General features: G+C 44.1%; 1 protein-coding gene across 1 annotated transcript; it reads right to left on the reverse strand.

Moving 5' to 3' along the window:
• Positions 1–742: 742 nt before the first annotated feature.
• LOC124871236 (activin receptor type-2A-like) lies at positions 743–13,730 on the reverse strand. The gene is made up of 11 exons (XM_047370376.1): positions 12,731–13,730; positions 9,500–9,728; positions 6,702–6,817; positions 6,262–6,407; positions 5,294–5,437; positions 5,025–5,168; positions 3,029–3,162; positions 2,842–2,956; positions 2,401–2,539; positions 1,785–1,915; positions 743–1,524 (listed from the first exon to the last, which is right to left on the reverse strand). The coding sequence occupies exons 1-11, from the start codon at positions 12,783–12,785 to the stop codon at positions 1,330–1,332; spliced, it is 1,548 nt and encodes a 515-aa protein (XP_047226332.1). The 5' UTR covers positions 12,786–13,730; the 3' UTR covers positions 743–1,329.
• Between the last annotated feature and the right edge of the window lie 3,524 nt (positions 13,731–17,254).

A 17,254-nucleotide genomic window follows, 5' to 3' on the forward strand; every position in this document is an offset into this window, starting at 1 on the left:
TTACGGACCAAAACACACAGGTCCTGTTTAAATCTAGTCGATTCATTCCTTTCTGATGCGTTATTTGCACCTTATGATCTGCTGTAAGGACTCAAAGCAAACTGGGGGGTTGAAGTCAACCCTTTAATAGTATACCCTGTGATCACTCTGGTGGAGGTTGAAAATCTGTAACGATTTCGAGCTGAAAGTATGAGACGGGACCATGGAAGAGTTTGAAGACTGCAGATCATTTTGCTCGGTCACCCTGAACCACCCTCATGGTTTTTTAACCGATATAGTCCTTCCAACAAAGGCTTGTCCATCTAAACTGACAGGCCAGGTAAAGAAAGTATTAAACAAAGAAGCAGCTAAGAGGGCAATGGTAACACTGGAGGAGCTGCAGAGATCCACTACAATTGTCCACTCCAAAAACAAAACACAGTTCAGGTTATCCTTCAGCTAAACCTGTGAAAAACTATTTTAATCTTAAACTGAAGTCAGTTTCTGCTGATAAACTTGTTGTGCTTCTATTGGGTTTACTCAGCTAATCCTCTGTGCTTCAGAACAGATCCCTGTTGTTCTGTGAAATGGTTTAATCTTTGAGACTTTTCACTGATTAAATGAAGAAACCTCAAAATAAACCAAAAATTGGAAGAAAAAAAAAAAACTTTATGCCTCATTCTGAACCTCCAGGACATGCCTGAAATCCAACAGCAGAAAGGGGGCGCTACTCCAACGCCAGTAAAAAGAAAAAAAGCTCAAATCTTAAAAACTGTGTTTTTATTATTTTACAAACACTGGAAACATGGATTGTTTTGTCACAGACTTAGTGGATTGTATTAAAACTATAAAATAAAGTCAGCTGTTTTCTCAGATCATCAATAAATAATTTAGTTCTAAAACATCTGAAGACGTCCTGAGATGCTGGTCCTGAAACACCAAATGGGTCTGTTTTCAATTCAATTGAGCAGCAAACGTTCAACAACAATATGAAGGTTCTTCAGGTGGGTTCACAGAAATGTTTAGCAGCGATTCTCTGCAGAGACCATCTGCTTGCAGATGATTGACATGTGGCCGATAGTTCACCTGGACACCGAAGGGACGGCACGTTCCCTCCTCTGATTCCACCGCAGATTAGTGTTACCCCAACGCCCCTCAGGGTATCTGACAGATGTCCGACTGTCACCGGATCAGGAGCTGCATCAATCAGGCAAACAGGAGATGAACCAGAACTTGGTTTGTCCACCATCATAATCATCGTCCTCATCCAAAAGTCTTATTCTGTTGTGCCAGCGTGATGTCATAAGTTTGAGACAGCGCTCCAACTGCAGATGGAGGTCATGGTCCTCATCAGAGGCCAGACTCTTTTGGGGGGTAGTCCACATTGGTCACCATGGTAACAACCGTGACAAGGTCCTCGGGAGCCGTGACGTTGTTCTGCCGCTGCATCTGCACCACACGTTCCTCCACACAACCGGCCGACAGCCGAGCCTCGGCCTCTTGATCCCAGAGCTCCTCAATGGTCTCACAGAGCAGAGCGAGACCCTGCAGGGGGACAAACACATCCAGGACACCTGTCAGAGACTAAAACATCTAGAGCAGCAGTCAGTTTAACAGCTATACAGGTTGTTTACTGATTTTAACCAGAAGATTAAACGGTGACGAGTTTCAGATGATCAGATCAGATTCATGGTGACAGAGATTGGTTCATACAGTGACTTGTAGCATGACGTGGCATGCTGTTCCCACGTAATAGTCTGAGTTGTTAAACAGTGATGCATGCTGGTTAATGTAGTGTGACTCACTGCATGTTTCTGCCAACACTCCCTTAGCGTCGGTCTCAACTTCTTAAAGACCACAACCTCCTGCATGTCCTCCAAAGATGGATGCTGGCCCACCTCCTCCTCAAAGGGCAGCATGTACTCATCCACAGGACCTGAACATGGAGCAGAACCACGACACAGTTACACAGACAGAACCAGGACATGGCAACCGAGACCAAAGCAGGTCCAGGTTGACCCCACTGCAGTTACTGAAAAACAGATCTTACAAAATAATTTCCCATCAGGACCACAATAAGTTCGAGTGACTTTCTTGAAAACTTCAAATCTGTTCATCTGATCCGTAAATCCTCCTCTCGGGCTAAACTCAGCATTTAGTCCAGAACCACCAATGTTCTCTCTCTGACATGGTTGAAGAACCAATCATATAATGGAAACATCTGTTATGGGCTTAGGTAGGAGACGTTTTATCTTCTGCATCGGTTCTCTGCTCAACGGGCTGCACCTGTTAAGGGTCCAGACTGTTTGGTTCTGATTGAGACGGACCAGAGTTGTAGCTTTTAATAACTGAAGCTCTAAGTGTTCTGTCCGGTTTAAACGCTGCAGCCCAACATGTCAGGTGGTGTTTAGAGTCAGTTACCGTCAGCAGCTTTGCAGCGCGAGACGAGCTCCCACAGCACCAGGCCCACAGCGTACATGTCTATCCTCAGAAAGACGTCTCTCTGGAAATTGATGGCCCCTTCCAGGACCTCAGGGGCCATGTAGCGCCGGGTCCCCACCTGAAACAGAAAGAGTGAAAGACCAAAGATTATGGAAGGCAAAAAAGGGGGTTTGTCTTCTACAGAACTGAAGAAACTGATCCAGAAAAACTTGGAAGAGGAGCGAAAGCTCAGTAATCCCAGAGACCAATGCCTGTTCTTCATAGTTAAATGTTTCAACTGTCATCTTAAATGACTCTTACCCCTCAGTCACCAGAGTGAGTAGTGACTTAAGCTTCAGGTTACCAAACGGCCCCTTAAAGGATCTCAAAGGTCCTGATGATTACGGATTATGAGCTCAGAACTTCCTCTAGAGGACTTACGTGTCTGTGGGCCGCCTCCGAAGATTTTCCAGCTTCAAATCTCAGAGCGAGGCCAAAGTCAGCAATGCAAGCCGTCAGGTCAGACTTCAGCAGGATGTTCTTAGTCTTAAAGTCCCTGTAAGAACAAGGAGACTGAATACTACCGTCTGTGTCTGGTTCACCTCTGCATCTGGATGCTACCATCTACCTGTGAGCAATGCAAGGTTTGTGTCCAGGTATGTCCTTATGCAGGTAGGCCAGACCTCGAGACATCGTCTGAGCAATGAGGCAAAGCTCAGACCAGGACAGAACGTTAGCTTTCAGGTAGTCACACACTGAGCCCTGGGGACAGAGGACAGTCAGTCATGGTAAAATAACGGGGATGTGTTGGAATTATTGGTGGATCACAAAATAAATAACTTTATGCTGCAGTTTTGTCATTTTTACAGCTGGTAACAGACAAAACATGTAACTGTGGCTCAAACATTTACGTCAAGATTTTCAGGTTTACAAAAGCACTTCAATGTTCTGCAGGTCTGCATAGTTTTAGCTGCGGTTCCCTGACTGTCCAGCAGACGTCAGTGTTCCAACTCTACACCAGATTTGTTGGTTTCAGTGTTTTCTTTTCAACGATTATTATTAAAAGTTGTAATTTATCTGTTGTCTGAAAAATTTTGTTTGGATTTTAGGAAACAGCTTTTCATCAGCACCTGTGCAGCAGTACTGAAATGAATCTGAGATTTTAAAAGCAGAAATCTAACTAACCAATGAGTGATGCACTGAGATATTAGTGTAAGAAAACGTGTGCTGTAGGCATTTTATATGACGTATTCTGTTACACTAATTAGAGTGTTACAGAAACTAACTGACGGTAACGCAGCTGCACGGTGGTGCAGTTGGGAGCACTGTTGCCTTGCAGTAAGAAGGTCCTGGGTTCAACTCCCACCGGTGGGTCTTTCTGCATGGAGTTTGTATGTTCTCCCCATGCATGCGTGGGTTCTCAGGAGAGACATGCCTCTCTCCAAATTGCCCTTAGGTGTGTGAACGAGTGTGTTGCCCTGCGATGGACTGGCGACCTGTTCACACTGTTGATATTCTACTCTCAGCCATGTTGTTTTATTTGTTGTAATGCTGAAATGACATGTTACAGCTTCTCCAGCCAAGAACAAAAATAGAATTACTGAACTCATATTTTCCATTTCTACCAGTGACCTGTTCTTTATGTCCTAAATCATTTCTATTACGAAACAATCCCCTTTCTAATGATATTCAGCTTGTTCTTCATATTTTAGACTCAGACCTCAGAAACAGGTCATTAACATTTTTAGCACTTTATTTATCATTCCTGAACTTGAATTAACTTGTGTTGTCCAACCCTGTTTCTACTCATATGATTCTGTCAGGCTCCCTCATACCTGCTGACCATATTAACACAGTCAGTGGAAACAGATGCCAGTCATTAGTTGTGAAATTATCATCACCCAGTCAGATGATGTTAAAATCACAGTGGATGTTATTCAAATATTTCCTTCAGATCCCGAAACTTCCTATGAATTATAATTTATTTGTGGCAAAACATATTCCTGCTTATTCTGCATGTCTCCAATTATATTTATTAACATCTGGAAATTGGTTCTTTTTTACGTTACAATTTTTGGTCTTAATTTTTTTGTGCTGTTCTCTGCCTTTTGTATTACTATCCAGTATTGTTACTGTTATGTTTATGCTAGTATATGCCGTGCAGCTAAATAAAGTTTATTAAAAAAAGGCATCTAACTTTTTTGCTATTTATAAAACTCTCGTTTTGAAAATGCATAATCGTTGCTATAATTACTACAGTGTAAAACCATACCATAGCTAACAAACACACTTCAGTTACAGTGTTGCAACTATTTGAACCACAGGTGAGACATAGATCTCCAATAATGACATCCGCTGAAACAAACAAGAACACAAAACATTACAGATTGTTTCCAGTAAAGATTCTCCACATTATCTGCAGCTAGACGCTCTTGGTTGTCTCTTTACCCAGCAGATCCCCGCTGCCTCAAACCTCAGCAGACACCATTATTCTGTGTATTTGCCTTCCCAACCTGGTCAGGGTCATACTTGCTGCAGTACCCGGTATCACCAGCAGAGGTCCATGCTCTATGTATTAGTTGAGGTACCCTAAACACCCAGCAGGGGGGGGGTCACTGTTTTACCTTGTCATGGTACGCAGTGAGGAGCCACAGCTCCAGCTCAGCGTTGCAGCCCCTCTTCTCGGCTCCGATGAACAGCAGCAGGTTTTCGTGTCTCATCCCACTCAGGCTGTAGATCTCATACTCTGTCTGCCACGACTGACGTTCCTGAACACACAAGGATGGAGAACTCAAAGTCATAGATGAAGCTGCTCTGATTCAGACATTGCAGGAGATGTCCATTAAATTGTGTCTGGGAGGTAATGATTTAGAACGGATTGGACCAGACTCACCTGGATGGGGAAGATCTTGACGGCGACCTGTTCACTGAGCAGCTGAGCCTTCCACACACAGCCAAAGCGGCCCCTGGCTTTGACCTCCAGCAGCTGCACAGGCCTATGAGCTAAGATGGGGGAGGGGGGCATTGGACCAGGGTCCTAAAGGAAAGCACAGAAACCAAAAGATCTGGGTGCAGGAGCAGCTGGGACCCATCAGATCGGAGTTTTTTCCCCCACTCACTAAAATCCCAGAATAATCAAACTGAGCGTCATGCACCACCCTCATCTGTGCAGCAGGTGGCGACATCATCAGTGCAAGACGAGAACAGGCAGCATCACAGTGAGCAGTGTTCAAACACAGAGAGGGTGAGAGAGGTCAGGGAGCGGACAGTTCTTACCTCCATCAGAATGTGGAAGACGTTCTGAGAGGCACAAACACAGAGAGGAGGTCACACAGTCAGAGCTGATCTGAGATCTGCTTTCAATCATCGCTGAAGCCGCTGACATCACCATCTGTGGCCACGGCCAACAGAAGTGCTGAGTCTCAAATATCAGACGGTCAGAGTCTGCTCTGTTCTGATCCAGCATCTGGACAAAAAGGTTCCTGATTCTGGTTCTGTTTACACCGACATGGATCTTCAGCTACATGTTTGTATTACTCGGTCTGAGCAAATTGGTCTCATAGAAACTAAAAACTCATGATGTGAGATTTAATGCTCAGCGCTGATTTCCCAGGGTTTCCATAGCAACAGCAGACACCCCATTAACAGAATATTAAGAGCCAGGCTGTCCCAATAAGAACCGTTGAGTGACAGAGCTCCTTGAGAACAGAACAAAGTTGTTCTGGGGTCAGGTGTTGGAAAACCTGTCAACTGCTTGCTTTAGAAAATAACACGAATAACAGCTGTTTGCTTCTTCACCATCCCTCTCCTGAAACCAGAACCGGTCAGGATCCAGCTGCCGACGGCTGCAGGTGGACTCACCTGTGTGGGCAGCAGGACAGGTGGATAGGGCCGCCGGTGCCGCCTGTACACCCAGAAGGAGAGCAGGACTGCGCCGCTCACGGCCAGGCTGGACACCATGGAGGCGATCAGAGGCTCCACTGGTAGCTGGGGCGGGGCACTGGTTGCTATGGAAACAGAGGAGGACAGGTATCATATACACAGCTGGATTCAAACACGAGCGACAGGATGTTAGACATGATCTAATCATTAGGTGAAAATGATGTCATGTTAGCATGTTATAATTAAGATGTAAGGATGTCATCATTGGGATAATTATGGTATTATGTAATAATGATGATGTCATCACAGGAGAATGATGTAAAAACAGCTGAAACAGGCTAACGTAATCAATCAGTTTATGTTTTGGCTGTATGACCAACAGGAGGTGACGGCATGGCAGGCGAACAGGTGTCTCTTACGTGTGGTCGGCAGCCCGGTGATGCTGGGTCTGTGGGAGAACTTCAGGTTACACAAACTGACGTCACAGCAACAGAAGAAGACTTCAGGAGCTTCCGCCCTCTCCACACACTCACTCCTGATGGAGGAGGAAGAACAAGGACACATCATCATCGCCGCCACCACCATGTGAACAACTGACCAACCAGAGCGCTGCAGCTGTGATCACCTAACAGACCGACCTCTAGTCTTCAGGTCTGTTTGTAATCAGAAGTTGTTTTTTGTTCACCAGCCTTCTAAAAGGTTTTTCAAGCTTTCGATGACTAGCCGTCATGAATCATTTATGTAAGGAGCAGAGGTGACATCACGGCACGTATCTGAGAAAGCAGACCTGACAAGAAACCCAATGAAACAAAGACTAAAATGTTTTAAAGTTTATATTTTAAACCGTCTGCAGCATTTTAGATCAGCGATTAGCAACATTAGCAGCAGTCTCTGTGTGTTCACCTACAGGATGTTGACCCTTGACTTTACTCCCGGATTCAGGCCAACATCAGCAGACTCAGCATGTTAGCTAACCAGACGTGGAGCTAAAAGGACGCAATGAAGCAACTTCTCTATACGTTGCAGACACGTCTCCACAGAAAATACTTTCCTTACAAGAAGCATTTAAAAGGAATACCTATTCAAACCGTGAGCCATAATGTTCATATTTTTACTTTTCTAATCTCATTAATAAAGTTTATAAATCTATCGAAATCTCTACCTTAAAAGTGACGCTTTACTAAATCAACTTTAACTGAAAATATATTAAACTGCATCTAATCAATGAACTTATTAGTAATCTCACTAATCTATTTCAACCATGAAGTGAAGAATATTAAAAAAATAAACCTAGATAGAGTTAATATTAGCCAAGAGGTTTGAGATATAATAATAAGAGGCGCCCATTAGTGACAATTTCTCACAATCAGTGTTGCCTTGTGTGAGGAAAACATGCAGCTAAGATACTATTGATAAATAATGCGATGAGGATAACGATTATGATCAGTTTCTTTTCCATCACCACTCTATGTAGGTTTTAGCACCTCAGCCACTAAAAACATAAATGAAGTGTGGGAATCCAGGCCAATAAAAATCTACCCAACAGGCCAGAAACACTCCTGGCATGGAGAACCTGCATGGATGGTGCCCTACCAAATATTGTGTTCAAACAGTCCTTTGTGTTTTGCACACATTGATATCGAGACGATGAAGATGATTCAACATTTGCCCTGGGAAGAATGATCTTTGAGAAAGCTAAAATGCTGACTGTGGACAGGAAGAACGCCAAACCTCACCTTACGTAAGAACAGAGAGTTATTAGAATATGGTTTATAGACTCTCCCTGGCTATTAAATGTTAAAATGGCTTGCCTTAGGGAGGCACAAAGCGACTCTGCTTCATCAATCGGGAGCTTTCATTTTAACAAGCGATGGAACATTTTGGAGGTTTGGAAACCAAAACTTTAAACATTTTAAACTGGAAACCAGTTAAAGCTCCACAATATTCCAGCTCCAGTTTTTATTGCTATATTGAAATCCCAAAGGCCTGCTTGAATGTAATATTTGGGCAGATATCAGATTAAGTGTTCAACATTCATTCTCTGACACCATGTTTAGCCAGTTGGACTCTAACTGCCTTTAATGCTCCCACCTGGTGCACGTCTTTAGTGGCTGAGATAGGCCAGACTGGTGAGGACTGGTGGGGACAATGGGGACAGTGGTCAACAAAGAAAAGTGTCAAAAAAACTGTAGGTTATTCATAACTGATATCCCGAATTTTTTATGTATCACAACTATACATATTTCCTCATATCGTTCAGCAGCTCAGGATGTACAAATAATACAAACAATATGTTGTTTGTTTAATAAAAGGAAAAGATCTATAACTACAACTCACCTACAAGGAAGTAGGAAAAAACACTGATGTTCGTTCTCCTCGTTGAGATAAACCAGTAAACAACTGACTGACACTTTGTTATTCAACAGGCAGAAACGAACTCGCCGCCTCCACAGATGCTAAAAAACTGGTTCAACAGGCAGTAGACGTCATGTCATACAAGTAATATTAGACAGGTATTATCCCACAGATCCGCAAACATGCTTAGACTGGACCTGGAATGTTAGGTATCAAACCAAAACCAGAACTCTTTAACCCGTTTGAGATAAACAGCTGTTTGTCCACCAGTGTAACAGTGTGGGAAAAGAGGGTTTACTATGATTGGGTCAGCTGTATCCTGCAGAGACGGTCATGGGAATCATCCAGAGGAAGTTCTGTTTGTACCTGGTGGTTCTGTTGATCAGAGGCCATTCACTCACCTGGGCAATCCTGGGTTTCAGACGGACCTTAAACTGTGTTCATTCACTGCAGATTTTTCTGACCCAAACCACTTTAATGTCAGAACATCAGGAATGTGTGTGTCTGATAGAAAAAGCTCTAGTAGAGACAGTGGAATGGATCAGAACCAATCAAACCCTGTTTTTACTTTAATTTCCCTAAAGACCAATGCGACAGAAACCTTTCTGTATTTCTGTCTCGCCTCATCAGCACAGAACAAAAAAACATCAGTAGACAAGCTCCAGAACCAGAACCACCATGCTGCTGTTTGGTGAACCGGCAGACTGTTGAACATCAATGTTCTGCTGCAGCTGGAAGGAAAACTAATGAGCTCACCTCTGTAGCATCTGTCAGAAACCAGCCTTAGAACCAGAAACAATGCCCAGTTTTACCGACCCGCTCTGACAGGTTCTGTCTGTTCAGGTCACATGATCCTGCTCACCTGTTGTAACAGCTGGGGTCATCCAGCCAGCAGCCCTGTTGGACCACCTTAACCTTTCCGGAGATGTTCTTCCAGGTGGAGAAGCAATGCAGCCGTTTGTCCTCCTCTCCAGAGCAGATCTCGACCGTGCTGCCGTCTTCTGGACTCTCCGGATCTGACGGGAAGGACGAGGACGAGCTGTGGCTGTAGTGAACACATCTGTGAGTCTCTGAGCGACCCAGGATCGAACCTGAAAGAACAAAGAGTTCTGTCAGAAAGCACAAACCAGCCCACACGTCCCGTCTCAATCAGACGGGTTTTTGGATACAGGTGGAGGGTACTGGGCGAGCAGCAGGTTATCACAGCAGAACCAGTGGGATCAGCCGGTTAGTTGAGATGTTTCACACCAACACCTGCAGATGGAACCTGGTTCAGAGAGCGTCGGCTGCTCTCAGTTCAGCTTCAGGAGTCACATCTGCTGCGGTTCCGTCTGAGTTCCAACATCCTGAACTTCTGCTGCAGACCCGTTCATAATGCAGAAGAACCGATCTACGGTCCCACAGGAGCAGTTTATAACGCAGACTTTCTAAAGCCGCTGATTAAAATAAGTCCTACACAAATTATTATATAATAACTGATATTAGGGCTGCACGGTGGCGCAGTTGGTAGCACTGTTGCCTTGCAGCAAGAAGGTCCTGGGTTCGATTCCCAGCCTGGGGTCTTTCTGCACGGAGTTTGCATGTTCTCCCCATGCATGCGTGGGTTCTCACCGGGTACTCCGGCTTCCTCCGACAGTCCAAAGACATGCCTGTTAGGTTAATTGGTCTCTCTAAAGGTGTATGAATGAGTGTTTGTGTGTTGCCCTGCGATGGACTGGCGACCTGTCCAGGACGTACCCCGCCTCTCGCCCATAGACTGCTGGAGATAGGCACCAGCTTCCCCCACGACCCACTATGGAATAAGCGGAAGAAAATGACTCACTGATATTAAACTTTTCAGCCTAAGCTGGTGTTTTCAGCTCTGGTGTGGGTGACCTGACTCAAACACTCTCCAGTATAAAGTCATCTTCATAACAGTTATTATTCATGCGTTTAGGCCAAGGAGCAGTTCTGTCCGAGTTGTCCGTCTTCTATGCCCACAGTAAAACATAAAATACTACATTTTCTTCAGACTGTTTGGCTTACTGTGGAGGACTTTATGGATGGATGGATACCAGGAATGACAAGGAGCAAGACAGTAAAGAAAGAAAGAAACAAACAAGTGGGAGGAAGGAAGGAAAGAAGGACACAAGGAAAGAATGAGCAGTCTATCCAGCTAGTGAAAAACAACAAGAATTATTTATTCCCATCTCAACAACAGGGTTTTATTTAAAACGTTCCTTCTGGCCGTTGTCTGCTGTTGTTGCATTGAAACGCTTAGTTTCTGACCTTTCCATTTTCTCAAACCCTTTATGCACAGACAGCCTGTATGCAGGCAGCTGTTCGCGATATGCATATATTATACAGTTATACAGCGATAACATTAAATGTGAGATATATGGTGCAGCCGTATTCGTTTCCCTGAAGAGACTTTTCAGGGTCACACTTGGAAACAAGGTGTAGGAGCTACATCTCAGACCTGGAAATCCCCTCACAAATGTCAACTCCTTCACAGTTAACATGTTTTAATGCCACAGTAACCACTGTAATGTCTACTTTCAAGTGTTCTGATTAATATCACTGAAAATTATTAGTAATCACAAAAATAATCAAACGTTTGTTCATTTTAAAGGTTTTTCTACACCATCTATTAAAATGTGCATTTTACTACCGTGTTTTTCATCTCAAGAACCAAAGAAAAAGAGCATTTCTCTACAATATTATTTCTAGTCTATTTGTGTTTGTATGTCGTGAATATGTCATCTAAAATGTTCGTACCTTAAATTAGTTTCTGTTTCACCAGGATACTCTGGGAATTTTTACATTTTTGTTCATCCTCAAACATAAACATAATGTGTGCTGCAGGACTGATAATTGCTTCCACAACATGTTTATGTGTTTGAAATGTGTGAGAGCTGATCATGCTTCTTAAAGTAGAGGCTTGTTTTTCAGCTCAATATTATAACAACTTCCTGAATGAAGTGCCAAGGAACGGGAAGCGCAGGGAGCTCTGGTGGACGGGATAACACAGCCCAAAGCGCTGCATAACCAAGCTCATCCAACTCGGACTGAGCAGACACACGTTGGTTGTTCCCATCAGATGGGCCTACGGTACATAGAGGAATACTTCCAGATAAACCAAGGTCCGAGCATCAAGAAAACTGGAAGGAATAAAACAAAGACAAATGAGCAGGAATAGGAGTTTGTTTCGGGGGAGCGAAGGAAATTTGATCAAGTTCCAGTAACTCCTGTTCCAGTTTAACGCCTAAACAAAGAATAAACTAGATTCTGGTGGTCTAAACAATATCAGGATCAAAACAGATCCGTTCACAGAGCAAAGGTTACATTTTTCTTCACTGCCAGTGAAAGGTCTAGGTCAGGGGTGTCCAAAGTCGGTCCTCGAGGGCCGGTGTCCTGCAGGTTTTAGATGTTTCCCTGCTTTAACACACCTGATTCAGGTGATTGCAGCTAACCAAAAGCCTGTTAATCAGCTATAGGTGGAAAGCAGGTATGCTAAAGCAGGGAAACATCTAAAATATGCAGGAGGACCGACTTTGGAGACCCCTGGTCTCCGTCTTAACCACAATAATCATTTAAAGAGGAAACGCCTTCTCCAAGACCTCTCAGCTGCATCCTACAGAGCTGATCTGAGGGACAAAGAGAACCTCATGGAGGCAGATGATTGGTTGAAATTAAGATGTTCAGGCTATGAGAAAACCCAGAAGACCTGGAGTTTCAGTCCAGGTTCATTTTCCCTTTCAGTTGATCTGAAAAACAAACATTACTGATGTTTCATTTTTTTATATTTCTAGAGTTGGACTGTGGTCTAATCAGTTCTGGAGAATCCAAAACCTGCAGGTGGTATTAGATTGTTTTTCTGCTCCAACACACCTGGTCAGAGATCTGAGATCATTCACTTATCGGAACCAGCTGGGACACACCTACAACCAATCATGTGAAGCCCAAAGGACCAGAAACACTAGAACCATCCACCTCTGGTTCATTAAACAAAACACATCTGGAGGAAGACCCTGCAGCTGGTTTTCCAGCTGTCACAGAACAGGAACCAGAACCAGCTATGATCACTTGACCTTTAACTATGTGTGCTTCTCACCTGAGCAGCAGGAGATGAGGAGAATAGTCAGAACCAGTCTTGCTTCTGGGCCCATTTTCAGTCCAAATGTTGAGGCTTGGGGTGTGTTTGTGAGTCCGTAACTGTCTCTGATGAACGGAAACCACGTTTTGATCCAAACAGCTGATTAGGGTCCGGTTCGTTTACCTGAACACACCGAACCAAAGCTCTGCGGACAGACACAGAACCCGTTTTCGGAATTGCAGAACTGTCCGGAACATTGACTCACAGAGTTTGATCATTCTTGCCCCGCTGTGGACAGCTGAAGTCAGTTCGGATCAAAGTATCTGGACCAAACAGAGTTCCAGAGGGGGCCGACAGGCTGAGATTTATTCCCTCTGGAGCAGATTCGGTTCTGGCTGGGAAGCGTCCTCCCCGACCCGCAGCCGTGTTGCATGAGAACTGAACCACCATCCGGTTCTGATGGGCTTGTGTTCGGTTATTTCATCTACCCGGGCCGGGGTTAACAGCTAGCTTAGCCCCGTGAACTGAAACACAAGAAACAATTCTTCCTTCTGGGCAAACTGAAACCGCGACCTGGACCGAACCCGACGAGGTTCTGATCCCGGACTTCAAACTGTTAAATATCCAGATTCAGCTGTCTCTAGCTTGGTTCTGCTCCCCCCGTCCGAACCAACATAGCAGGAAAAAAAAAAATGGCTGCCGTGCAGAGATTAATGTTTTTAAGCTTCTTCCACAACACGATGACTGACACTGCAAGCAGCCAATTGAAAGCGGGAACCCTCGTTCTCCACCAATCAGCAGCTACTTGTAGATGTAACACTGCTGATAGAGGAAGAAGCCCCGCCCCTTGTCAGGCTCTTTAAACCAGCGATTTTCTGCCGTCTTTATGGAGTACAGGCGGTGATGTCGTCACATTGGCCTGGGTAGAAACCACCAAAACCAGCTCTGCCTCCGGGCGCACACACTCCCAGCTCCTTAAACATGTCAAGTTTACCAACAGAAACTGACGGATGTATCCGTTAAAAAAAAAAAAAAAAACCGTCTTTCAGAATCATCTTTATTGGCCACGTTTGTGAGCACTAACGGAATTTGACTTTAGTTTCACACCACTTTAGACGAAATATAAATAAGGATAAAGGAGCAGTACATACTTGTCTGTATATGTACAGCCATCTTTTCATATATGTATAAAGAAAAAAGAACGGCAACTTGTGATAGTGCAAATACTTATTTTGTTTCACACCAGTGTGATCATCAAGAACACGGAAATATATAATACTTTTCAGAGAAGCTAAACCAGAATCAGAAGCAGAAAAGCTTTATTGCCAAGTACGTTTTTGGACATACAAGGAATTTGTTTTGGCGTAGTCGGTGCAATACAATACAATTTAAACAGTATAAACATATCTACAATATAATATAAATATATGTGCACAGTTTTAAGTGAGTGAGAGTAAATATAGAGCATTATTGGATGTCAGAGCAATACAACAGTGCAGGTGATCATTGTGCAAGTATGGCAGGAGTCCAAGCTGAGTGTTAATGTAACACATAGAGTTGCAGGTTACAAGTGTCCTGTCAGCAAAAAAGGGGGGGTGTGGGGGAAAGGGACAGTGTCAGGGTGGTTTCCGGGCTTTGTTAACCAGGCTGGTGGCAGATGGGAAAAAACTGTTCTTGTGGCGTGAGGTTTTGGTCCGGATGGACCGCAGCCTCCTGCCAGAGGGGAGAGTCTCAAAGAGTCTGTGACCAGGGTGGGAGGGATCAGCCAGAATCTTCACTGCCCGCTTCAGGGTCCTGGAGGTGTACAGTTCCTGGAGCGACAGTAGACTGCAGCCAATCACCTTCTCAGCAGACCGAATGACACGCTGCAGCCTGCCCTTATCCTTGGCTGTAGCAGCGGCGTACCAGATGGTGATGGAGGAGGTGAGGATGGACTCAATGATGGCTGTGTAGAAGTGCACCATCATAGTCTTTGGCAGGTTGAATTTCTTCAGCTGCCGCAGGAAGAACATCCTCTGCTGGGCTTTCTTGATGAGGGAGCTGATGTTTGGCTCCCACTTGAGATCCTGGGAGATGATGGTTCCCAGGAAGCGGAAAGATTCCACAGTGTCAATTGTGGAGTCACAGAGGGTGATGGGGGCAGGTGGGGCTGGGTTCTGCCTGAAGTCCACAACCATCTCCACTGTCTTTAGAGCGTTGAGCTCAAGGTTGTTCTGGCTGCACCAGTCCAATAGATGGTCCACCTCCCATCTGTACGCAGACTCATCACCATCAGAGATGAGTCCGATCAGGGTGGTGTCGTCCGCAAACTTCAGAAGCTTGACAGACTGGTGACTGGAGGTGCAGCTGTTGGTGTACAGGGAGAAGAGCAGAGGAGAGAGAACACAGCCTTGGGGGGAACCGGTGCTGATGGTCAGGGAGTCAGAGACGTGCTGGTTAAACCAACCAGTTTAACCAGCAGATTCCAGTAAACCAGATCCATTAATTTAACTTAAAATGTGCTGTGCAAATCAGAATGCTTATGTCATTTAATATTTATTTAAATAACCATTCAGTCTGTCAAGTATTGTCCTGGGAATACCAGCCCAAAAGGACAATGGCATTAATCCAATAGATGAAAGAGTTATTTGAGCACTGACATTATTGAACAGCAAACTCTGCACACATATGGAATAAATTCACAACAACTTCTCCTTTAAAATGTAAGAATTTAAACAATTGAACTCCAAGTTAAACATATTTAAGTTAACAAACTCTTTATGAGGCTGGAGCAATTCAACTAAAACTACCAAGAAAAATGCTGGAATAGTGAAAACCAATGAACTATGCACAAATAAAAGAACAAGGGAACAAATAAAATTGATGCAATGATATGACAGTCAGTTCAACGTGGAGGGATGTTTAAGAACCAAGGATTATCTTGAGGAACTTTGAAATAAAGTCAAATTTGTTTTACAACTAATTAAGAACAATAATTGGCATGTCATCAAAGAACCAATCACGATGCAAAATCAGAAGAGTAGATAAAACATTATTTTAATAAAATAATGTTTTTATTAAGAATTATTGCTGCATTAGAAATCAACCTTTTTGGATCATTGGAGTCTAAATGTTGCTTAATTTGCCATCCCTAGTAAAAGTTGTAGTAAAATTATTATATGAAGAAATATTATTTGCTAGATTATAAAGCAATAATATTTTGCACAACTGATCTTAATGTTTTAACTAGCCAACACATGGAGTAATGGACTTCTAAAATGGCAGAGAGGAGTGTCTATGGACTCTCATGAGAGGCTGACAAAAGTTGGATGTAAACATTTGACCTGCCTGGTTAGCCGTTAGCAGAGCTGGTGTCTATCTCCAGCAGTCTATGGGTGAGAGGCGGGGTACACCCTAGACAGGTGCCAGGCCATCGCAGGGCAACACAGAGACATACAGGACAAAAAACTACGCACACCTAAGGGCACTTTAGGGAGACCATGTAACGTAACAGTTATGTTTTTAAACTGTGGGAGGAAGCTGGAGTACCCACAGAGGACCCACACATGCACGGGGAGAACATGCAAACTCAATGCAGAAAGACCCCCGGCCAGAGGTGGAACCCTGCAAGGCAACAGTGCTACCAACTTTGCCACAGTGCAGCTAGATTATTTCATCCTAAACTAATTTTCTCTGCCCAAACACCCCCTCTCACTTGAACCAATCTGAAGGAGGACGGGAAGTCCAAAGGGCACTGGTTTGGGTAGCAAAGTTTGCCCGGTCCAACCATGTGGTGGGCATGAACAAAGGAATGTGGCAGCACCTCTCAGTAGCTATTATGGGGTGGGGGTTGTGGTAGCTCCCGCAATCCGAACTGGCACGTTGGAAGATGTGCGATACTCTGACTTCTGTCATCGCCCCCCTGTAAGGAGGAAGGAAGCCGCTTCATGGGACGTGATTAGGAACACAGTCTCTGGCTCAGGTTGCTTTTCTGCAGAAGCTCAGAAAGAAGGGTTGAAGACAGGTTGTCTTAATTCCCCTTTTAAAGAATGAACGCTGGGTACTCTAACAGCAGCATTACTTTAGTCTAGCTTGAGCAAGTCGGACATTCAGTTTTGCGCGCTGCCTCTCCCTTAACTGCCATGCAGCAGGAAAGAGAACGAGGTGGAGCCGTGAAAGTTTTTTAGTTAGTAGCAGCATGACATCAGGGAGATTCCAGCTGGGACTCCTCCTTACTAGGCTGTGCTAAGAGTAGGTTAGTGTTGTATTTGAAGGTGCTGAGTGTCCTACCAGCATCTTTGTTTGTGTACAGTTCAGAGTCCATCCTTTTATCCATGGCTGGGGAACAACAACTGTTTATTGACATCTCAGCTCAGTAACAAAGAAGAACAGCTCTTATTATTTCATTGTATAAGAAGTTAGTGATTGAAGGAGCTCATTTATAACATGCTGGATCAATCCTCCACAACAGAACAGGCAAATGTCACTGGATATGTTTAAACATGTTGATATTTTATATATTTCATGACTCTGGTTTTGTCTTGTATTGAAAGCAGAATCTTT

The sequence above is a fragment of the Girardinichthys multiradiatus genome, chromosome 7 (genome assembly GCF_021462225.1).
Source record: "Girardinichthys multiradiatus isolate DD_20200921_A chromosome 7, DD_fGirMul_XY1, whole genome shotgun sequence".
In the NCBI taxonomy this organism is placed as follows: Eukaryota; Metazoa; Chordata; class Actinopteri; order Cyprinodontiformes; family Goodeidae; genus Girardinichthys; species Girardinichthys multiradiatus.

What these genes read in the sequence shown, in the direction of transcription:
- LOC124871236 (XM_047370376.1), bottom strand. Translation starts at nt 12,785, where the DNA reads ATGGGCCCAGAAGCAAGACTGGTTCTGACTATTCTCCTCATCTCCTGC. An exon ending in GACCCCAGCTGTTACAACAG is followed by an intron (nt 6,818 to 9,499) that starts GTGAGCAGGATC and finishes CTCCTCCATCAG; the next exon opens with GAGTGAGTGTGTGGAGAGGG. An exon ending in AAACCTTGCATTGCTCACAG is followed by an intron (nt 2,957 to 3,028) that starts GTAGATGGTAGC and finishes TTGTTCTTACAG; the next exon opens with GGACTTTAAGACTAAGAACA.